This window comes from Pipistrellus hanaki (genome assembly GCF_964339955.1).
Source record: "Pipistrellus hanaki genome assembly, chromosome: 8".
Classification (NCBI taxonomy): Eukaryota; Metazoa; Chordata; class Mammalia; order Chiroptera; family Vespertilionidae; genus Pipistrellus; species Pipistrellus hanaki.
In genome coordinates this window covers 4283316-4308105 of record NC_140510.1, presented here as the reverse complement: position 1 = coordinate 4308105, position 24790 = coordinate 4283316, and the positions used below count along the sequence as shown (strand labels likewise).

The following is a 24790-nucleotide window of genomic DNA, read 5'->3' as shown; positions in this document are numbered from 1 at the left end:
ACAGAAAAAACAGAGAAGATAAGTTAACAAAGAAAAAAATTCTCACAACCAAAACCTGAGTTTTCACATTAAAAAGGTCTAATGGCCCTGGCTGGTGCTCAGTGGTTAGAGCATTGGCCCCAAGCACTGAAGGGTCACAGGTTCAATTCCCAGTCAAGAGGACATACCTGGGTTGCAGGTTCAAACCCCAGGCCCGTTGGTTGGGGGGTGTGCAGGAGGTAACCAATCAATGTGTTTCAGGTGAGAATTAACCAAAAAAGGGTTAAAGACTGCCCATCACAATGAAAGAAAATGACCACACTAGATATACAGTTTTGAAATCTCAAAAAAGATTCTGAAAGCTTTCTGAGCGAAGGAAACAGGAACTACAGCAGATCCTGCGCAGAGAGGGACCCGAAGGGCACCAGGCCTCCCAGCAGTCACAATGGAAGCCCCAGCAAGCTGCGCCTGCCTTTAGCATTCTGAGGCTCAGCCGAACTACTCATCAGTATAAAGCTGAATAAATAATTTGCAAGGAGTCTCAAACAATTTTCCACCCTCAGAAATCTACTGGAGGATGTGCTCCTTCAAAATGAGTGCCCAAGAAAGAAGAGACCTGCGATACAGGAAAGGGGCTCCCAACGGAGAAGCGGTCGGGGAAGGACAGGAAGCTGTCAGAGGGAGCCACCGAGCAGTGTTCTAGTCCGAGAAATGGTGTCTGGCAGGTAATTCCCACCCTGGTAATTCCCCGAGAATCCATCCCATTCCAACTTGCAGCTCTACCCAAGCTGTTTGCAACAGTTTTCCCATATGGCCTGTTCTGGCTCAGGCTTCAGACTTTCCTAAAATCTCTTAAACAGGCAGCAGCTGGTGTCAGTGTACTCCAAACCCATAAATAAAAAACCCAAGACCTAGCTCTAGCACCACGCTGCCTTGCTTCACAGGTGGGCCTCACCTGGGCACTTCCATGCCTATCTGCAGATCTCTCTGTAGCTCCTGTCAGGTGGTCCCAGGCAGTGGTTGATTTTGCCCCTCCCTGGAGGCCCCAAAGCCAGTGCACCTGGTGGACAACTTCAGACCACAGCATATTACAGCTCTACACATCCACAAGCAACACATGCAAGGGCAGACTCAGTGAGCACCAAGGCCCCACTGAAGTAAGTCCTGCTCCTAGGGCGTCTCCCGCACAGCAGCTCTTCCCCTGTAGTCACAGCGGATCCTCACAGCTAATTGGCCCGGAGGTCAACTCCTTCCAGTGATGCCAACAGCAATCGAGGCTCAATTACAAGATTGTGCACACAGCCCACATGGGTGCACCTAGAGAGCCCAGCTCACGTGACTGGGGAGGCTGAGCCATGGGGCCCTACGGGACACCTATTACATAAGGCCACTCTGCCAATTCCAGGAGACATAGCAGCTCTACCCAATACATAGAAACAAACAGGGGAGCAGTCAAAATAACATGTTACAAATGAAGGAAATGGAAACAAGCAAACTCCTCCATACAGAGTGCAAAACAATGGTTATAAGGTTACTCAAGGATCTTAATGAGAGCTTCAAGAATCTTAGTGAGAATGTTAAAGACATGAAAAAGAAATAGTCAGAAATTAAGCATACACTAACTAAAATAAAGAAGTTTACGGATTCATCAGTAGAATAGAGGATTTCAAGAATCAAATCAACGACTTAGAATATGAGAAAGCAAAAAACACCCAATCAGAAGAGCAAAAAAAAAATAAAAAATCAAAGAATATGAGGAGTGTAAGGAGCCTCTGGGACAACTTCAAGCGTACCAACATTCTCATTATAGGTGTGCCAGGAGAAGAGAGAGCGCAAAATACTGAAAACGTATTTGAAGAAAAATGACAGAACCCAGCTGCCATGGCTCATTGGTTAAGGGGTGACCTATGAACCAGGAGGCTGCGGTTTGGTTCCCGGAGTCAAAGCAAATGCCTAGGTCTCAGGCTCAATCCCCAGTATAAGGAGACAGCTGATTCTTTCTTATCATTGATGTTCCTTATCCCTTCCTCTCCCTTCCTCTCTGAAATCAATAAAAATATATATTTTTTATAAAAGGAAAGAAATAATGGCAGAAAATTTCCCTTTCCTGATGAAAGACCCAAACAAGAGGAAACTAAAGAGGCCCACACCAAGAAATCAACATTAAAATTCCAAGAGTTAAAGACAAAATCAGCAAGAGAAAATCAATCACTTACCTACAAGGGAGCTACTGTCAGCTGATTTCTCAAAAGAAACTTTGCAGCCCACAGGGAGTAGCAAGAAATATTCAAAGTGATGAATAGCAAAAACCTACAACCAAGATAACTCTACCCAGCAAAACTGCCATTTAGAATTAAGGAGCTCATCACCACCAAACCAGTATTGCAATGAAATATTGAAGGATATTCTTGAGGAAAAGGAAGAAGGAAAAAAAGATTAAAATAAAATAAATAAAATAAGAACAATAAAATGGCAATAAATACATAACCATTTCACTATGTATACTATCAACAATTGAATCTAAAAATGAAAATAACTGAACAAGGAATATGATGAACAAAATAAAATGATGAATAAAATAGAATCAGAGGCATGGAACAGACTGACAAATCTCAAAGGGAAAGGGGAAAGTGGGTAGGAAGAGATTAATCAAAGATATTTTGTGTATATGTTTGTTTTTTTATTTAAATCTTTATTGTTGAAAGTATTACATATGTCACCTCCTCCCCACAATTGACCCCTTCTAGCCTGCCCCTGCACTCCACCCCAGGCCTTCACCATCTTATCAAAGACCTTATATGCATATAGGCATTCCCTATGGACACAGACAATAGGGTGGTGAAGGACTGGGGCAAGGTGGGAACTGGGTAGAGGGGCACAATAGAGGGGGAGAAAGAGGGACACCTGTAATACTCTCAACAGTAAAGATTTTAAAAAATTAAAAATAAATTAATTTAAAAAATAAAAAGAAGAAGGTGGCTGTCTTTGGGGAAGAAGACTGATACAAGAACTGTGGTTTTTACATCCTGGAAACAAATGACAATGAAAACACAACAATCCAAAATCTATGGGACACAGCAAAAGCAGTTTTGAGAGGGAAGTTCATATCCTTACAAGCCTATTGCAAAAAACTAGAAAAAATAGTAACAGATGATCTAACTCTACAACTCAAAGAGTTAGAAAAGGAGCAACAAGAAAAGCCCAGTGTAAGCAGAAGGAAGGAAATAACAAAAATCAGAGCGGAGATAAATGACATAGAGACCAAAAAAACAATACATAAGATCAACAAAACCAAGAGCTGGTTCTTTGAAAGAATAAACAAGATAGATGGACCTCTAGCCAGGCTAACCAAGAAACAAAGAGAGAGGACCCAAATAAACAAAATCAGAAATGAAAGAGGTGAAATAACAACAGACCCCACTGAAATACAACGGATTGTTACAAAATACTATGAACAACTCTATTCCAACAAACTGAACAACCTGGAGGAAATGGACATATTCCGAGAAAAATACAAACTTCCAAAACTCAAGCAGGAAGAATCTAAAAATCTCAATAGACCAGTGACTTGGGAAGAAATTGAAACCGTCATCAAAAAGCTTCCAGCAAACAAAAGCCCAGGGCCAGATGGCTTCACAGGAGAGTTTTACCAAACATTCAAGGAAGAACTAAAACCTATCCTTCTCAGACTATTTCAAAAAATTCAAGAGGAAGGAACACTTCCAAACTCCTTCTATGAAGCCAGCATCACCCTAATACCAAAACCTGATAAAGACAACTCAATGAAAGAGAATTACAGACCAATATCCCTCATGAACATAGATGCCAAAATCCTCAACAAAATTCTAGCAAATCGGCTCCAGCAGAGCATCACAAAGATCATACACCATGACCAAGTAGGATTTATTCCAGGAATGCAAGGTTGGTACAATATCCGCAAATCAATAAACGTGATACATCACATAAACAAGTTGAAAGATAAAAATCATATAGTCATATCAATTGATGCAGAAAAAGCATTTGATAAAATCCAACACCCTTTCCTGATAAAAACTCTTAACAAGGTGGGAGTACAAGGATCATACCTCAACGTAATAAAAGCTATATATGATAAACCCACAGCCAACATCATACTCAATGGGCAAAAACTAAAACCATTCCCTCTAAGAACAGGAACAAGACAGGGATGCCCACTCTCGCCACTCCTCTTTGACATAGTACTGGAAGTACTAGCCATTGCAATTAGACAAGAGGAGGAAATAAAAGGCATCCAAATTGGAAAAGAAGAAGTAAAGTTATCCTTATTTGCAGACGACATGATATTGTATATAAAAAACCCAAAAGACTCCATTAAAAAACTAATTGGCTTAATAAATGAATTTGGCAATGTAGCAGGATACAAAATTAACACCAAGAAATCTATGGCATTTCTATACACCAACAGTGAGTTTATAGAAACAGAGACTAAAAAAGCAATTCCATTTACCATCGCACCAAAAAAATTAAGATACCTAGGAATAAACTTAACTAAGGAAGTAAAGGACCTATACGCGGAAAACTACACGACACTGAAAAAAGAAATAGAGGAAGATGTAAACAGATGGAAGAACATACCATGTTCATGGATTGGTAGAATCAACATCATCAAAATGTCCATACTTCCTAAAGCAATCTATAGGTTCAATGCACTCCCCATTAAAATACCAACGGCATATTTCACTGACCTAGAAAGAACTCTCCAAAAGTTCATTTGGAACAATAAAAGACCCCGAATAGCCACAGCAATCCTGAGAAAGAAGAGTAAAGTAGGAGGTATCTCAATACCAGACTTCAAACTGTATTACAAAGCCACTGTTCTCAAAACAGCCTGGTACTGGCACAAAAACAGACATATAGATCAATGGAATCGAATCGAGAACCCAGATATCAACCCAAATCACTATGCTCAATTAATATTTGACAAAGGAGGCACAAATATACAATGGAGTCAAGACAGTTTCTTCAATAAATGTGTTGGGAAAATTGGACAGATACATGCAAAAGAATGAAACTAGGTCACCAACTTACACCATACACAAAAATAAACTCAAAATGGATACAGGACTTAAACATCAGACGGGAAACCATAAAAATACTAGAAGCATCCACAGGCAACAAAATCTCAGACGTATGCCAAAAGAACTTCTTCACTGATACTACCCCTAGCGCAATCGAAGCTAAAGAGAAAATAAACAAATGGGACTACATCAAAATAAAAAGCTTTTTTACAGCAAAAGATACCATCAACAAAACAACAAGAAAGCCCACCGTGTGGGAGAACATATTTGCAAATGTTACCACTGATAAAGGTTTAATCTCCAACATCTACAGACAGCTTATACAACTAAATAAAAGGAAGATGAATGATCCAATTAAAAAATGGGCAATGGACCTAAATAGAATATTTTCAAAAGAAGACAGAAGGAAGGCCAAAAGGCACATGAAAACATGCTCAAAGTCACTAATTATTCGAGAGATGCAAATCAAAACAACAATGCGGTACCATCTCACACCTGTCAGAATGGCCAACATCAACAAATCAACAAACGACAAGTGTTGGCGAGGTTGCGGAGAAAAAGGAACCCTCGTGCACTGCTGGTGGGAGTGCAGACTGGTGCAACCACTGTGGAGAACAGTGTGGAGTTTCCTCAAAAGACTGAAAATGGAACTCCCATTCGACCCAGTAATTCCACTTCTAGGAATATATCCCAAGAAACTAGAAACACCAATCAGAAAGGATATATGCACCCCTATGTTCATAGCAGCACAATCTACAATAGCCAGAATTTGGAAACAACCGAAGTGTCCGTCAGCAGATGATTGGATCCAAAAACTTTGGTACATCTACACAATGGAATACTATGCTGCCATAAAAAAGAAGGATTTCTCATCATTTGCAGCAACCTGGATGGAATTGGAGAACATCACGCTGAGTGAAACAAGCCAATCAATGAAAGAGAAACACCACATGACCTCACTCATTTGTGGATAATAAAGAACATTATAAACTGATGAACCATAAGATAGATATAGTGACAGTACATCAACAAGTAGACTGTCAAATTACAGCGGGGAGGGGAGGAAGATCTGGGGGAGAAAATAGATCAACGAAGGACTTGTATACATGCATATAAGTGCAACCAATGGACACAAAACTTTGGGGAGGGAGGGGATGTGTGGGAGGGAGGGAGGGGGTCGAAAAAAAAATCAATAAAATATATTTAAAAAAAATAAATAAATAAATAAATAAATAAATAAATTAAAAAAAAGAACTGTGGTTTTTCTTAACATGCTAAGCGCCCAGCCTGTTTTGTCTTCCAGACGGAAAGTATAGTGTCAGTCACTAACATGTCAGTGACTGACATGGCGTTTAACATGTTAACTACTATGTTACTCTGATAAAAAAATAAAATAAAAATAAAAAATAAGATCTTTATACTATCAACAATAAAAGGTTTATTTTAAAAAAAATAAAAATAGCCGAAACCGGTTTGGCTCAGTGGATAGAGCATCGGCCTGTGGACTGAAAGGTGCCAGGTTCAATTCTGGTCAAGGGCATGTAATTTTGTTGCAGGCACATCCCTAGTAGTAGGTGTGCAGGAGGCAACTGATCGATGATTCTCTCTCATCGATGTTTCTAACTCTCTACCCCTCTCTCTTCCTCTCTGTAAAAAATCAATAAAATATATTTTTAAATAATAAATAAAAATTAAAAAATAAATTAAAGGTACAATTTTAGATATTTAAGAAACTTAATTTTTGTCTCAGCTTTGTCATCTATAAAATGGGAACAATGCAATTGACTTCCTTGCAGGGTAAGGTGAGGATTCAATCACAGCCTGCCCCAGAGAAGCTGGTCTGCAGGGATCCTAGCCTCCATCCTGCCACCCCACAGGAAGAACAAGGCCTGCCTGCAGAAAGGGCCTTCCTCCCGCCACACGGACACGCCCTGGAGGCCCAGTGCAGCAGGAGCACAGTCCTCATCCTTTGCCAGGGCAGGGGGTTTACAATAGCCAGTCTTTACACACAGGCAGGTGGCTGATAAGGACTCCGATATGTCCTAAGAAGCTCCTTCTCAATGGGAGGCCATCCCAGGGATGCTGGCCCAGTCTGCCTTGCCTCCCTGGTCCCTGGCCCATACAGGCTGACCTCATCACAACCCACAGTGCTCATTGGTCTGAAACTCCCAATGCCAACCTCTGCCCACCCTCGGGAGTCCAGGTCCAAAGCAGCATCACTCTAGTCCCTGCTCCCTGGGCTCAGGGTGACCCAGCTCCCTTTTCCACACTGTAACCTCTAACGTCAACCACTTACTCCTTCCTCTGTCTTGCCTGGTTCCTGGGGCTGGGGCCACAGAACCAGACCTTTGGATCCTAGAAGTCCCTAAAAGCTTCAAGAAAAACCAGGCACCTCTGCACTCTCACAAAGGGAAGGTAACTGGCTTAGGCGCCAACTTCAACTTTTCAATTCTTACTTGTTCAGGCGAACGGCATATTCCTTCAGGGCAAACACATTATCAGCAAAGACAATAATCTTGTCATTCCTCCTTTCGTGAAACTTAATCAGAAACTGGCAAGCTCTGAATTTGTTGGGGTTCATGGTGTACAGCAAGATTCGTTTCTTGGTTTTGATTGCTACATACTCCCTGTAAAACTCGGGAGACATCGGGCACCAAACCTGTGATACAATAAGAATCATAGGTTAGTGTGTAAGTTTAAATATTACACAATTAGAAACTAGCGAAGACCATTCATTTAGCAGAATTAACTTTAAAACAAAGGTTTGTAAATTATATCTCAATACAACTGTAAACAAACACACGCACACAGACACACCCACACAAACCAAAACCAGCCAGGGCACTCCACACGCTAAAACGCTGCTCGAAGGGAGAATAGTAATCCTTCCTTTGGAAAACTGCTGTTTGAACTACTCTGTTATTCTTAGTCTCTTATTCTATAGGTCAACTCTGTTATTTTTAGACTAGAGGCCCAGTGCATGATTTCATGCACGGGTGGGGCTCATTGCGCCAGGCCAGTGGGGGAGAGAGGCCAAAGGTGGTTGACCAGCTGGCCCCACCCCCAATCAAGGTGTTAGGGGCCGATTAGGCCTGGATCAGGCTGGTTGGCTGCTGTAGTGCGAGTCATAGCCACCAGTCATTCTGGTCGTTTTAGTCATTCTGCTGTTCCAGTGGCTAGGCTTTTATATATATATATATATATATATATATATATATATATATATATATATATATATATATATATATATATATATCTCGGGTCTAGTAATAATTAATGTCGTTTTTAAACATTCGTTTAAAATCTTGCTTGGCGTTGACTTGTATTGACATAACCTTTAAACACGTGGTATCTACAGAACGTGTGAAGTGCAATTAACAAGTTTTGCTTGAAAAAGTTTGTGTTTGGTTTGGTTTTTGTTGCAAAACTAGGGCTAAGAAGATGGCGGATAAAGAGCATATTCGGCACTGCATGCTTTACGAGTTCCAATTAGGAAGAAAAGCAAGTGAGGCTGCAAAAAACATCTGTAGTGCTCTTGGTCAAGATGCAGTTAGCGCCAGAAAATGCCAGCGTTGGTTTGAGAAATTTCGCGAGGGAAATTTTTCGTTAGATGACAAGAGTGGTCGAGGCCGTGTGTCCAATTTTGATCAAGAAGCTCTTCAAGCTCTTTTGGTGCAAAATCCTCAAATTACCCAACAAGAGCTTGCGACAACTTTAAATTGTTCACAAAAAACAATTTCCAATCAATTGAGTGCACTTGGCAAAGTCCAAAAGTTTGGAAAATGGGTTCCTCATGAGTTGACCGACAACAACCGTAATCAAAGAGTCACAATTTGCAGTTTGCTCCTCTCTCGTCAAAACCGTTTGCCGTTTTTAGAGCAAATTGTTACTGGAGATGAAGAATGGGTGCTGTAAGTTAATTTGAAAAGGTGGCCTCAATGGTTGGACAAAAATGAGGCTCCGCAGCCCACGCCAAAACCTGACTTGCATGTGAAAAAAGTGATGTTGTGTGTTTGGTGGAATTTTAAAGGAATTCTTCATTATGAACTTTTACCATCTAACCAAACCATTACAAGTGCAGTGTATAGTGCCCAATTGGAAAGGTTAGCCCAAGCTTTAAGAGAAAAAGAACCCGCGTTGATTAATCGGAAGGGCGTAATTCTTCACCACGATAACGCACGACCGCATACTGCAAGAATCACTGCTGAAAAACTGCGCCAGTTGGAATGGGAAGTTCTCCCTCAACCTGCATATTCTCCTGATATTGCCCCTTCCGATTACCATTTGTTTCGTTCTTTGCAAAACTTTCTTCTTGGAAAAAAATTTAATAATGAAGAATGCCTCAAAAATGCATTGACCGAATTTTTTGCATCAAAATCACAAGAATTTTACAACAGAGGGATTAAAATGCTTCCTGAGCGTTGGGCACAAGTAGTAGAAAACAACGGCAACTATATTGTTGATTAAATTTTGTTGTATTGTTTAAATAAATTCGATTTTAAAAAGTATTAGAAAACGACATTATTACTAGACCTAAAATATATAAATATATATATATATATATATATATATATATATATATATATATATATAGACTAGTGGCCCAGTGCACAAATTCATGCACTGAGGGGGATTCCCTCAACCCAGTCTGCACTCTCTCCAATTGGGGACCCCTTGGGGGATAACCAGTAGTTGGACATCCCTCTCACAATCTGAGACCACTGGCTCTTAACCACTCACTTGCCTGCATGCCTGATCACCCCTAACTGCCTCTGCTTGCCTGCCTGATCTCACCCCCAACTTCCCTCCTCTGCCGGCCTGATCTCGCCCCCAATGGCCCTCCCCTATAGCCTGATCTTGCCCCCAACGGTCCTCCCCTGCTGACCAATTTGGTTCTGATTGGTCAGTTTCTATTCCAGTCAGTCAAAAGCTCCTCCTCCTTGGCAGCCATTGGTGCCTCATAGTTGACCCAGACTTGGTTCTTTTTTTTTTTTTTTTTTTTTTGGGGGGGGGGGGGGTGTCCTGTTTATTAAGTTGTCATTACAGGGTCAGACCAGATAAGTGGTGTCAGCCCCGGGAATGTGACCTCTCAGTGTTGATCACAAAGCCCCCAAGGCTGGTCCTGGTGAGCCCCAAGGTCAGAAATGAAGCTGAAAGGCCGTGGTCACATGCTGCTTCCAGGCGTCCAGGCTGGGCAGCAGGGAGCAGATGCCCATGACGTGCCAGGTCTCCCCATCGGTCACCACCGAGGTCTGGTAGGACAGGAGCTGCATGCCTGCCTCTGCCAGGAATCCAATCATGGCAGGCAGTGTGGCAGGGTTGGAGGGCTGAGCCCGGAACAGGAGCAGGGACAGACCCCTTCGGAGAGGCACTCTGGTTTGAAGGCAGTTCTGCTGAGTGTCTGCAGCACAGGTGTGGTGCCCTGGACAAAGCCCACAGCCTGGTAGGGGCACCTAGTAGAGCCACGCTCAGGAGGCCTTCCCTGCATCCTTGCGCTCCTGGCACAGTGGGGTTATGGGAGGTGGTTACATTGAGGCCGGCCTCCTTTACCAGCAGCTTGGCGTTCACCAAGTTCACATCCGCATGATTAGAAGCGTCTTTGAGGCGGCCAACCATGACTGCGGGGCTCAGGCATTCTTCAGGGATAAGCCCTCCGTTACCACCTGGATGGTCCCTTTAGGGGACCCTGCCCAGGCTTGCTTCTGCCAGACCAACCCAAGGTTTGGTGTGTGGAGATAAGGCACTGGTAAAGGTCTGGGCATTCATGACCCCCGCGAGGGCTCTCCCCTTCACCATGTCTCCTCCCCGCAGTAGCTCTGGGCCTCCTTGGTGCTGGCGCCCGGGTGGGGACAGCTGATGACGTTCTCGGGTCCACCACAGCGCGGTCCCGAGGCGACTCCTCCATGAATACGTCCAGCGCTGCGCCCGCACACTGCCCCGGAGCAGGGCGCCCCGTCCACGATCCCTCCTCGGTGCAGTTCACCACGTGCAGGCCCTTCTTGCACAGCGCGAAGGTGCTGTCGTTCAGCAGGCCTGTGGTGGAGGGCAGGAGAGGGGTGTGCACAGTGATGAAGTCACAGAGGGGCCAGATCTCCTCCAGGGGCAGCTACTGAATGATGAAGGAGGCCGAGACCTCTGGTGAGATGATGATGGGTCATACCCTACAGTCTTCATCCCGAAGGATTGCATCTGGATGGCCACCTCTCTCCCGATCTTCCTCAGGCCAAGAATTCCCAGGGTCTTTCCATTCAACTCAGTTCCCATGAACTTCTTTCGGTCCCATTTGCCATCCTTCATCAAAGCCGTCACCTGGGGAACCTGCCTGGCCAGACACATGACCATCCCACAGGTGAGCTCCCCAGCACTCGCAGCACTAAGACTGTTCCCACTGGGAGTTCACGACCAGGATGCCCTTCCTCATAGCGGCCTCCAGAGGCCTCCGGATCCACACTGTCCCCCCCTGGTGCCAGCCCTGCCCACCAACTGGAGCTCCTCTGCTGCACTGATGACATCATGGTCACCTTGGTGGCCAAGTGGACGGTAGGCCTTCGCCGTCCTGCAGCTCCGACTATCAGCTCCGCTTTGCTCAGTTCTGCTTTTCCACCACCTGCAGCCCTCCATCTTGCAGGATCTTCTAGCAGCAGGGGTCCAGGTTGTCACTGATGAGCACTTTCCGTAGATTTGTGAAGGCCATTGCTGAATCAACCCTTCTTTCTGGACAGAAACACCTCTAAGCTCCTAGATTTGGTTCTGATTAGTCAGTTTCTATGCCAGTCAGCATCAAAAGCTCTGTCTCCTAGGCAGCCATTGGCTCCTCACACTTCACCCAGATTTGGTTCTGATTGGTCGGTTTCTATTCTAGTTAGCATCTCTGGGCCTATCAACGGGGCCTGATTAGAAAGGCAGTGTTGATCAGCAGCCCTGGTGGAGGCCTGGAGAGAAATGGAGGTGCGGCTGCTGACCAGACTGGGAGAGAAAGAGGGAGGCAAGCACTGATCAAAAGCTGGCACAGAGGCAATGGATCAGTCCCTGCTTCTCTTCAGGCGTCTCTGGTCCTGATTCGCAGCCCCCTCAGCAGTCAGTGCTGGGGCACCGCACCAGCAGCCAGAGCAATCAGCTTTGGGTTGCCACGGCAACCCAGCACCGACTTCTGGTCTGGTCGAGCTTCGGTTGAAACCCTGGCTCTTTATTATAGAGATAGTCTCTTATTCTGTAAAGTAACTATTTTAGTTTGAATAATAGAAAAAGATAAAAACTTAACTGTCTGACCTTGCAAGCTAGCCATCTGATATAATAGACTAATACTGATAATAAGTCCCATATCTTATGCCAAGTATTGATTCATTAGGTTTTCAAGGTTACAAACTGTTTGTAACAATAACCTACCCAGAGCTCTTTGTGAAATCTGCAAAGAAACTCGAAAGGTATAAATGCGAGAAACTTCCTGTATGTTTTTGCTCAGAAATTTGGGAAACACCTCCCTCTGGGCCGCACAAATATAGATGACTCCTAACTAATTGGCTCATGAAGGCATCTTATCTAGCTTGCTGATAAGACCTTTCAGTGTCTCTAGGTGCAGGGAATTGTTTTCACACCAGCTGCACATGAGGGCACCAGACTGCCCACCAGTGGTGTGAGGGGCCTCTCAATTGGACCCATCTCCACACGGAGATCTGCACACACACTTCCTGGCTCTGCCTGTTCAGTGAGCCCAGCAATGACACCCTGGTAGCAATGAATGCACCTAACACTCAGAACTTGGTTTGCAAATTACATTCTCCACTGAAAGAGCTCCGTGGAAAATGACCGATTAAAGGGTGAGAGCAGGACAAGTATTAGATGAGTCAGGAATATAATATATTGCTGGGCCAGTCAGCAAGGAAGTACTCTCATAATGATGGAGACATGTCATCTGGCCATAGAAGCCAGCATGAAAGTGGTGTGCCTCATTTGTCACATCTAAAACAATCTGAGCACCCAAATAAGATTGATAGCAACACTGCCGAGGGCCTCTTCTGTGCTGGGCCCTGGGCTTGGGCTGCTGACAAACTTAACTGACTGATGTGCTGGGAGTTTCAAAGGTCTCAAGGCTGCATACCAATACAAAATGACCCCTGGGAGCTCCACACTGGACCACACTAACAGACGGAGTTTCTGGCCAGGACCACTGTACTTCCACATGTGCACCGCAAGCCACAGCATGCTGCCACCCGCTGTGTGCCACGAAAATCCGTGAGTTTTGCTGTCAATGTTTCCTGGTTTCTGAGTCATCTCCTGTCATGACTCCATAAGAATTTCAAGAATTTCTCATTCTTTATAGCCACAGCAATTCTTTTCTCACAGTAAATTGTTTAAAATCCTGCAATTCATAAAATATGAAACATAAGTGGCTAATAACTATCTGATAAGATTCTCATTGTCATTCGTAAAGCGGAAAACACAAATAAGACAATAAAGAAATGCCATTTCACACTTACCAGGTTAGTAAAAGTTAAAAGAAAACAAGTAGCTACTGGGCAGTGGAGGTGAGGCATGCCCTCACTCACCCTGAGGGGGGTTAACTGGCACACTCACTCTGGAAAAGTCTGCCGTACATGACGAGGAAGGCAACCCTCCAAGGAGCCTTCAACTCAGCAGTGTTACTTCGAGGTGCACCTGCCAGAGCAGTGGCCTACAAACTTGGATTATGTTACACCACAAACTAAGCATTCACACACAAAGACACAATTTTATGAAACAATATATACCCTTAATACATATTATGCATCCTGGTAGATTCTATTCTATCCACAGAATGCAATCTAAATTTTGATAAAGCTATTAAAAACTTTAAACAACTCAACATTGGAAGGTTTATTTTTTCACTGCTATCTAATATTCCATTGCATATCAAATTATGGTGTATTTGTATAATGGGATACTACAGGGCAAATCAAGGGATGAACTAGTGCTACAGTTCATCATCAAAAAATAATGCATTATGCAAGGAATAAAAATAGAGCAGTGACAAGTCATAGAAATATATAACCTGCTTCTACTTTTAGATACATAAACATGTTTTAATATATATATTTTGTTGGTTTTTTTACAGAGAGGAAGAGAGAGGGATAGAGTTAGAAACATCGATGAGAGAGAATCATCGATCAGCTGCCTCTTGCATCACCCCCACTGGGGATGTGCCTGCAACCAAGGTACATGCCCTTGACCGGAATCGAACCCGGGACCTTTCAGTCCACAGGCCGATGCTCTATCCACTGAGCCAAACCGGTCTCAGCCATAAACATGTTTTAAAAGGTAAAATGAAACAACCCTGTTCAGGAAAAATTATACATAGCAGGTAAAATAGCCCCAAGACAGCGGCGCCGCTGCTGTAGGCAGGAGAGATGCAACTGGGGAGGGAAAGGGCTCCCAAGGCTCTGGCAGCTCTGTCTCGCGGGATGCTTGGTGATTACAAAGACACAACCGGAGATAAGAAGTTTTCAACAGAGCAAATCTACCCTTCAGTCCTCACACTCGTCCTTACCCCTCAGACCCTTTCCACCCTCTCCTGACAAAGGCCACCCTACTCTAACCACTAAGTCATTTTTAGTGCAAGAAAGAATTCTTGTTCCTCCCGAGAAGACTTATTTTGAAGATGTATTTTTATCATATACTTGTGCAGGTAGGTATTCATTATAGAACTAGAGGCCCAATGCACGAAATTCATGCATGGCTAGGGTCCCTAGGGCTGGCCGGCAATCAGGGCCAATCTGTGGGTTCACTGGTGGGGTGATCAGGGTCCCCCTGCTGGCACCTGCTTTGGCCAGCCTGGCACTGCCTGCTTGTCGGTTCCGACTCCTGCCACCAGTCATCTCCCTCTGTGGGAGGCAACTGGCAAGTGATTGGGGTACCCCGCTGGCACCCACCTTGGCTTGCCTAGTGCCTGCGGGCTGGGGGCAGCTCCTGGATTAAGTGTCTGCCCCCTGGCGGTGAGTGCACATCATAGTGACCAGTTGTTCCGCCATGATTCACTTATTAGGCTTTTATTATATAGGATATTGGAGGAAATGACTTCTTAGAAATAAAATGATCAAAGCCTTCTGTTGACCACTAGGCTTTAGCAGTGTGGCGTGGCCAGGATGACTGCTCACGTAGGACCAGCCCATGAAGGTGAGTACTCACTCCCAGAAGGGAGGGAACCAAGCCAGCCTGGATTAGCGCCCTCACCTGGTCACTCCCTGCATGCCCTGGTCAGCGGTTGTTTCCCACGTCTGTAAAGTGGCAGAACCGCACCCAGCTCACAGGGAACAGAGGTGTTGGAGATGGCAGCAATTTTGCTCAGGACCTGACCTGTGTATCTGCCTGGGAAGAACCTACCTGATCCACTTCCCCGGACCCCGGGAGGAGCCACTCCCCAAGAGACTGCAAGGAAGGGGGCAGCTACCTCAGCACACTGGACTTTGGCGATGTAGCCGTTGTTCTGCAGCTCCATCCAGTTGGCTTCATAGAGCTTGGGCCCAATCAGAAAGTTTAAGTCCACAATTTTGTCATCTTCCCGGACCAGGGTTGCGGTCAGACCCAGCTTGCAGTGGGCCTGCACGATGGTGAGCACTCGTCGAAACATCTTTGCTGGGGAAACAATCAGTGATTCACACGGTCACTTGTGTAAATGCTCAAGTACCACATCAGCCTGTGACTTCACCTTGGCCCGGGACATACGTGGCTGACCCAGGTTCCTGGACCACAGGAGCTTGTCTGGACTCAATATCATCACAGCCAGACCTCTAAAAAGAAGGGGGATAGGAGAGCAAGGGAGCAGCTGCCAGGGAGCTCCCTGTGAGCGCTCCAGCACTGCCTACTTGAGAGTGGGAACTACAACACCGACCATGCCACTGAGCTCTGAATTAGCCAGAGAATGTGCCACCTGAGACTTGCACTGAGGTTTCCAGGAAAATGGTTGGGCACATGGAGACCAGAGGAGCCAAGGGAGCCAGACCTGCATGGCTTCCATCATCTCCCCAGAAACCAAGGAGAGCAGGGGATGAGCCAGGCTCAGGAAGCTCTCTCCTCCGCAGCCCCCAACCAGCTGGCAGAGCAGCAACTTCCCCTCCTCCTTTCTCTGAAACGTTGTATCTTCCTGATTTATTGAATTAAATAAAATAAACACATAAAAGGGCATGAGGTTTACTTTTAAAGACCCAATTTATGGTACCCATGGGCTCACCTTTTTCATATTCTAATAGTTGGCCCTTGAACACCACAAGTTTAAAATGCGTGGCTCCATGACACCACTCCATTTTCTATCTGAGGTGGGAATCTCACCGAGCATGCTGAGGACCAGCTTAAGTTAGACAGAGGCTCTTTTGATTCACGAGGACCGGCGCCTCTAACCCCCGAATTTGTTCAAGGGTCAACGGTACTCTGAAGGAAAGTTAAAATGCTCATCTTACCACAGTTAAAGGTAAAACCTGATAATGCTGATAATGATCTGAGGAATTCGAGGTCAGAATGCACCGAAACACGAACCAGAACCTAACAGTGAACAGCAAAGACTGTCCAACCCCAGGCAAACAAGATCTTAGTGTCCCACATACTGCAGCATAACGTGGCAGACACACACACACACACACACACGGGAAACAAACAAAAAACCAGAGTCTGGGGTAGCTCCAAAAGAATAGCCGAGAACTCCAGACCAGGTTCCCCACATCAGGACATGGTTGCCATGGCAATGGTGGTACTAACGTGGGACCCAGGAGGCAGCATTACAGATGGCCCAGGGATTACCGGCTTCAGGGATGCACGAGTTGGACCCGGCTGGGTACTCGAGCCCCAACACACCCTTCCTGGAGCAATGTCTGCAAACCAGTGGCATGGCTGCAGCATCTCAGACAGCCGTGACAGCTGCCCCGGGGAAGAACTCCCAGCTGCTGAAGCACCTGGCTGGTACACACCTGCAGAGCCAGCCAGGTCAAGATTAGAGTGACCTTAGCACCCAAAGCTTCTCCTCTGACCGCCGGGCAACACCCTCAAGGCTCTCCCTCAAGGCACCAAGGCTTGTCGTCAGGATGTCTGAAATTCAGAAAACGGAGTCACAGCAGGTGCTTCTTGTGTGTGGCCTGTTTCACTGCACATTATGTCACAGTGGTTGTTTGACATTTACTTGTGTGATTCTTTGTTCCATGCCAAGCACAGTGCCTGCCCCTTTAACGATTCTCAATAAATACTTGAAATGGGCACAGTGCCTCCCATACAGTAGCCACTTCATACATACAAATACTGCACTAAGAATTTCTTATTCATATAATGGCCTAACAGGGCTCCTTTGGAAGATCTGTAAAAGCACAGCCTAACAGTCAAGAAGCTCCAATTTGCTAGAATTCCCTTACTTAACATTTGCTCTCGACTGTTGAGGGCCTGACCTCAAACTCTTTAGAGCCGTTTGGCTTCACTCTTCTACCCGCCCAACCAGAGGAGAGCCAGAGCCAGGGACGTGGACTGAGTGGGCCCACCGCACAGCCTCCTCTCCAGAGCCGATCTCAGGCCTGGCTGCCATCCTCTGGGACTGGGTCATGTGAAAGAGCAGCATGAACATACTAAATCCACATTCAGGCAGAAAGCCTCAAGCCTTCCCACGTCTCAAATGCAGATGATATGATTATACCATCATTTTCCAATCCAATCTGACCAAACACCTACCATCTTCCAAATTATTTTTTACTTTAGTTTGCAGTTATCACACACTTTAACACATGTATAGATTTGTGTAACCACCATAATCTGGATACAGACCAATCTATCACCTAAAAAATCCTCCCTGTGCCCTCCCTTTATAGTCACCTCTGCCCCCACACCGCCCCAGCACAGACTGACCTGTCCCCATCGCCGAAGTTCTCTTTCAAGAATGTCCTAGCGAGTTATATTCCACAGGACTGCTGGGGGGCTGGCGGACCAGGCTCCCCTACCACTGAAATCTCTCCCAGGGCGGCCGGCTCTCCCGCAGAGACCGCGCCATCTTGAAGGGGAGAGTGCCTGTGACTGGAGCCCAGCCTCACCTCCACCTGGGGAGACTTCGGATACCTCCTGGGACCCCACAACCACAATGCCCAGGGACCGGCTGTCTCAGTTGTGAACCCATGAACACCAAGACTCCAGCCTCCCTGGATGCGGGCTCCTAAAAAGTTTGTCCAGGGTGAGACAAGGTGGGAGCTGAATAGGCAGATGGGTCCTGCACCTGGTCACAGAGCAGATAGAAGAAACAGCTGAAATGAATAACATCCAACCGGAATTGGTGAATACAATACAGATGGCAAGACAATCTATGGACGGAAAGGTCAGAGGTCGCCTGGAGAGAGATGGGCTTGGGGTCTGGGCTGGAGGGAGAAACGCGTGCAGCCGGGACTAGAGTCTCAGCTCTGCACTGGCCACGCAATGCCGGGGCGGGGGGGGGGGGGGGGGGGGGTATGAGACGCAGCGGCACGGTTCCTCTGTCTTTATAATTTCCTTGCTTTTACTCGCTAAGCCCAGTGCATAGGATCTTCTATTAAAAACACTCACCAAGACTGCAGGGGAAGGTGGTTTTGTGGAAGCTGGGGAGCAGAATAGGGAGAGATGATCAGGAAGCCATCCCTCCAACCTGAACAGACATTTTTCTCCTGAAGACCAGGCCTCTCCTAGCAGCGCAGCCACACCCGGCGTTGAGCTGGGCAGGGAAACAGACATTCTAAATACCTGCAGGAGCCCTTAGGGCCTGAGTTGAAGGGCCATTTGGTCCTGGAAATTATGTAATGCAGAAATACCGCCACCTGGAGGCCATGTCAGAAAGAGGCAGTTGTGTAAATGCGACTGAAAGCAGAAAAACAAAGCTGGCAGATTGGTCCCTCCTGGCTGACAGCAAGGCTGTGGAAACAGACAGAGGAGAGGCGGTTCGCTGGGAACTTCAACACGGTGCTGACTACCTGACAGGAAACTGAGACGAGGCAGGCAGAACAGGAGAGAGGGGTCTTAAACCAGCCCATGTGGGACATTAAAACTCAGCTCAAGTGAACAAATCTCACTACTTCTATTTTTTATTTTATTATATTTTATTTTGTGCTCTTTTCTCTCCCCTAATTCTCTTTCCTCTGGTGGTCACCTTTATTTGGGGTTATTGGTATGGTAAATATATTCGTGTTTTGTTCCCTCTTGTGTCATGTCTTATCGAGTTGTATTTTGTGCTTTTTGGTCAACCAGGTAGAGAGTGAAAAACATAACCAGACACCCTGAGAGGAGCAAAAATGGGGAGACAAAGAAACAGCCCCCATACCAAAGAAAAGGAGGACTCACTAGGAAAGGAAGTAACCAACATGGAGGCAAGCAATTGGTCAGAGAAAAAATTCAGAGCAATGGTCATAAGGTCGCTGAAAAGAATGGAAGACAAATTCAACAACATGTGTAAGAACCAAGAGGAAATGAAGAATGACATCACTGCAATAAAGGACACAATAGAAAGCATTAACAGTAGACTAGAAGAAGCACAGGACCGCATCAGCAAGGAAGAAGATAAGGTAGGATGAAACATCGAAGCAGAGCAGCAACTGGGAAAAAAAAAAAAAAAGAAGAAAAAAAAAAAACCTTAAAAAATAGGAGGAGAGCTAAGGGAGCTTTGGGACACCATGAAAAAAAACAACATAATACAGGTACCCGAGGGAGAGGAAACTGAGCAAGAAATAGAAAACCTGTTTGAAGAAATAATGACAGAAAACTTCCCTGATATCAGGAAGAAAAAAACACAAGTCCAAGAAGCTCACAGACTCCCAAGCAAAATGAACCTCAAAAGATAGACACCAAGACACATTATAATTAAATTGGCAAACACCAACAACAAAGTAAGAATCTTAAAAGCAGCCGGAGAGAGACATAAAGTTACAAAGGATCTCCCATCAGACTATCGACTGACTTCTCAACAGAAACACATCAGGCCACAAGGGGATGGAATGAAATATACAAAGTCATGCAAAGCAAGGGTCTGAATCCAAGAATACTGTATCCAGCAAGGCTATCAATCAAAATTGAGGGTGAAATCAGGAGCTTCAAAGACAAAAAAGGACTAAGAGAGTTTATTACCACCAAACCAGCAATGCAAGAAATTGCTAAAGAATTTGCTGTAAAAAGAAGAAATGGGAAGGAAAGAAGGACATAGGTATGAAGAATAAAAATGGAGACAAACAAGTACCTATCAATAACAACTTTAAATGTAAATGGATTAAATGTCCCAATCACAAGACACATGGTAGCTGAGCGGATAAGAAAACATGACCCATATATCTTCTATCTACAGGAGAATCACCTCAGAACAAAGGACTCACAGAGACTGATGGTAAAGTGATGGGAAAAGGTTTTTCAGGCAAATGGAAATAGAAAAAAAATGCTGGGGTAGCAATACTTACACCTCACAAATTAGACCTCAAGAAGATATAACTCTGACAAACATGTATGTACCCAGTACAGGAACACCCAAATACATAAAAAATACTTTCGAAGAATATCAAGAGAGAGATTGACAGCAATACAGTCATAGTAGAGGACTTAAATACCCCACTGACACCACTGAACAAATCCTCTAAACAACAACAACAACAAAAAATCAGCAAAGAAACATCAATCCTAAATGACACACTAGATCAGATGGAATTAATTGACATCTTCAGAACATTTCACCCCAAAGACACAAGATATACTTTCTTCTCAAGTGCACATGGGTCATTTTAAAAGACAGACCACATATTGGGACACAGGCAAAGTCTCTTCAAATTCAAGAAGACTGAAATCACATCAAGCATCCTCTCAGATCACAATGGCATAAAACTAGAAATTAACTACAATAAAAACAATGAAAAAAAAAAAACAAACACCTGGAGGCGAAATAGCATGCTACTAAACAATGACTGGGTTACCAGAGAGATCAAAGAAGAAATAAAAAGCATCATGGCAACAAATGACAATGAAAACACAACAATCCAAAATCTATGTGACACAGTGAGAGCAGTCTTGAGAGGAAAGTTCATAGCTCTACAGGCTTATCTCAAAAACCAGGAAAATATGGTATTAAATTATTTAACCCTACAACTCAAAGAGTTTGAAAGAGAGTAATAAGAAAAGCCCAGCATAAACAGAAGTAAATAATAAAGATCACAGCAGAAATAAATGATACAGAGACAAAAAAAAAAAAAAAAATACAAAAGATCAACAAAACCAAGAGCTGGTTCTTTGAAAGGATAAGCAAGACTGATGAACCTCCAGCCAGGCTCATTAACAAGCAAAGAGAAAAGACCCAAATAAAATCAGAAATGAAAAGGGTGAAATAACAATCCACCCCACAGAAATACAAAGGATTATGAAAAAATACTATGAACAACTCTATTCCAACAAACAGGACAACCTAGATAAAATGGACATATTCTTAGAAAAATACCAACTCCCAAAACTCATTCAGGGAGAATAAAAAAACCTGAATAGGCCCATAACTACAAAAGAAATTGAAGCAGCGATCAAAAATCTTCCAGCAAACAAAAGCCCTGGTCCAGGCAGCTTTACAAGGGAGTTATACCAAGCATTCAAAGAACAACTAAAACCTATCCTCCTCAGACTATTCCAAAAAATTCAAGAGGAAGGCATACTTCCAACCTCTTTCTATGAAGCCAGCATTACCCTAATCCCAAAACCAGATAAAGACACCACAAAAAAAGAGAACTACAGGCCAATATCTTTGATGAACATAGATGCTAAAATCCTCTTCAAAATTCTAGCAAATAGGATTCAGCAATACATTAGAAAGATCCTTTATTCCAGGGATGCAAGGAAGGTACAATATCTGCAAGTCAATAAATGTGATACATCACATAAGTTGAGAGAGAAAAATCACATAATCTTAACAATCGATGCAGAAAAAACATCTGACAAAACCCAACACTTTCTTGGTAAAAACTCTCATCGAAGTGGGAATAGAGGGATCATATCTCAACATAATAAAAGCCTTATATGACAAACCTACAGCTAACATCAAACTCAATGGGCAAACATTAAACTCATTTCCCCTAAGAAGAGGAATAAGACAGAAATGCTCATTCTCACCACTCTTGTTCAACATAGTACTGGAAATGCTAGCCATAGCGATCAGACAAGAAGAAACAAAAGGCATCCAAATTGGAAAAGAAGTAAAACCATTTTTATTCACAGATGACATGATTCTGTACATAGAAAACCCCAAGACTCCATTAAAAAAACTACTAGACCTAATAAATTAATTTGGCAATGTAGCAGGATACAAAATTAACACCCAGAAATATTTGGCCTTTTTATATACCAATAACAAACTCAGAAAGAGAAGCCTTAAATCTATGGCCTTTTTATACACCAATAACGAACTTCAGAAAGAGAAGCAAAAAAAAAAAAATTCCATTTACCATTGCACCAAAAAAATTAAGACACCTAGTAATAAACTTAACTAAGGACATAAAAGACCAATACTCAGAAAACTACAGAACATTGAAAAAAGAGATAAAGGAAGACATAAACAAATGGAAGAACATACCATGTTCATGGATTGGTAGAATCAACATCATTAAAATGTCCATACTACTCAAAGCAATCTATAGATTCAATGCAATCCCCATTAAAATATCAACAGCATATTTCAAAGATCTAGAACAAACTCTCCAAAAATTCATCTGGAATTTAAAAAGACCCCAAATAGCCACAGCAATCCTGAGAAAAAACAAAGTTGGAGGGATCACAATACCAGCTATCAAGCTGTATTGCAAAGCCACGGTTCTCAAAACTTCCTGGTACTGGCACAAGAACAGACATATAGACCAATGGAACAGAACGGAGTAGCTGAAAATCAACCCAAGCCATTATGCTCAATTAATATTTGAGAAAGGAGGCAAGAATATACAATGGAGTCAAGGCAGTCTCTTCAATAAATGGTGCTGAGAAATTTGGTTATGCAAAAAAAAAATACATGCAAAAAAAATAAATAAATAAAACTAGACCACCAACTTACACCATACAAAAAAACAAACTCTAAATGAATAAAGGACTTAAATGTAAGACAGGAAACCATAAAATCCTACAAGACTCCACAGGCAGCAAAATAGCAGACATATGTCGTAGCAGTATCTTTACAGACACAGCTCCTAAGGCAATGGAAACTAAGGAAGAAATAAACAAATGGGACTACATCAAAATAAAAAGCTTCTACAACAACAACAACAAAAAAACCATCAACAAAACAACAAGAAAGTCCACTGCATGGGAGAACGTATTTGCCAATGTTATCTCCTATAAGGGTTTAATCTCCAATATTTATATGGAACTCATACAACTTAACAAAAGGAAAACAAACAATCCAATCAAAAAATGGGCAAGGCACCTAAATACACTATTCGAAAGGGACATATGGACAACCCAGAGACACATGAAAACATGCTCAAAGTCACTAATCCTCCAAGAGATGCAAATCAAAACAACAACGAGGTACCATCTCTGCCTGTCAGAATGGCTATCATCAACAAATCAACAAAGGACAGGTGCTGGCGACGATGTGGAGAAAAAGGAACCCTTATGCACTGCTGGGTTCAGACTAATGCAGCCACTGTGGAAGACAGTATGGAGTTTCCTCAGAAAGTTAAAAATGGAACTCCCATTTGACCCATTAATCCCACTTCTAGGACTATCTCCCAAAGAAACACCAATCAGAAAGGGTATGTGCACCCCTATGTTCACAGCAGCACAATTCACCATAGCTAAGATTTGGTAACAGCTTATGAGTGGATTAAAATACTGGTACATCTCCACATGTGTTAAACACAAGGCCCGCGGGCCAAATCCAGCCCGCCAGGCCTTGCAATGTGGCCCGCACCGCGCTGTCATCACTGCACTCCGCTGTCAGTTTATGACATTGTCAGTTTATGACTGTTCAGTAAATCATTCGGCCCGCGATTTAGGCTGGATTTTAGATTTTGGCCCCTTCTCTGATTGAGTTCTACACCCCTAATCTACACAATGGAATACTATGCCGTTATAAAGAAGGAACTTCTACCATTTGCAACAGGATGGACCTGGAGAACATTATGCTAAGTGAAATAAGCCAGTTGGAGAAAGATAGATATCACTCATATATGGGATATAAAGATCAACATAAACTGATGAACAAAAACAGATCCAGAGACAAGGGGCAGGTGGGTGGGGCGGTTAGAGATTCACCAAAGGACTTGCATGCAATGAGCATAACGAATGGGCCTGCCCTGGGGGTGGGAGTCGGGCCGATCAGGGAAAAAGGAGACAGATGTAATACTTGAAATAAAAAAGAATGTCCTAGCACGCAGGACACACTATGTAACCTGAGACAGGCCAAGCATTCAGCTGGCTGCCTAAGTCCAGCCAGTGGCCACGTCCAGCAGCCGTGTGGCCTCTTCACTGCGGAGCAGTGTCCAGGGACTGATGCCTGAGTCTGTCTCTCGTGTCTCCTGGGGACTATGACTGGAGCGGGAATAAACATTGACATAGAGGTTTTTGTGTGAAGTTACATCTTCATTTCTCTGGGACAGACACCGCGGTGGGACCTCAAGCCACGTGGTCACTAATACCTGCCCCCTCTCCCAAGGACTGCGTTCTGCACTTCCTCTGGCAATGCGCAGCAGCTGTCAGTGCTCTGCGCTGCCAGCACTTGGTTGAGAGCCTTTCATTTGGCCACTCTAATAGGTGCATGGCAGTGTTCCATGGTGCTTTTAATA

At 44.0% G+C, this 24790-nt stretch overlaps 1 protein-coding gene, 1 long non-coding RNA gene and 1 pseudogene across 3 annotated transcripts in view; 1 reads left to right on the top strand and 2 right to left on the bottom strand.

The window, feature by feature from the left end:
• The window catches only part of LOC311626542, a 150760-nt gene that overhangs the window by 563 nt on the left and 125407 nt on the right, over positions 1 to 24790 (top strand). The window lies entirely within an intron of this gene.
• ERCC3 (ERCC excision repair 3, TFIIH core complex helicase subunit) overlaps positions 1 to 24790 on the bottom strand; it is a 46161-nt gene that overhangs the window by 12573 nt on the left and 8798 nt on the right. Inside the window, exons 9-10 of the mRNA XM_084892009.1 lie at positions 15460 to 15644; positions 7493 to 7695 (exon numbers count right to left, since the gene is read on the bottom strand). Of these exons, the coding sequence (XP_084748135.1) occupies positions 7493 to 7695; positions 15460 to 15644 (388 nt within the window). The remainder of the gene's footprint in view (positions 1 to 7492; positions 7696 to 15459; positions 15645 to 24790) is intronic.
• LOC311626535 (D-3-phosphoglycerate dehydrogenase-like) lies at positions 9659 to 13072 on the bottom strand (annotated as a pseudogene). The gene has a single exon. The product of its transcript is annotated as a D-3-phosphoglycerate dehydrogenase-like (transcript).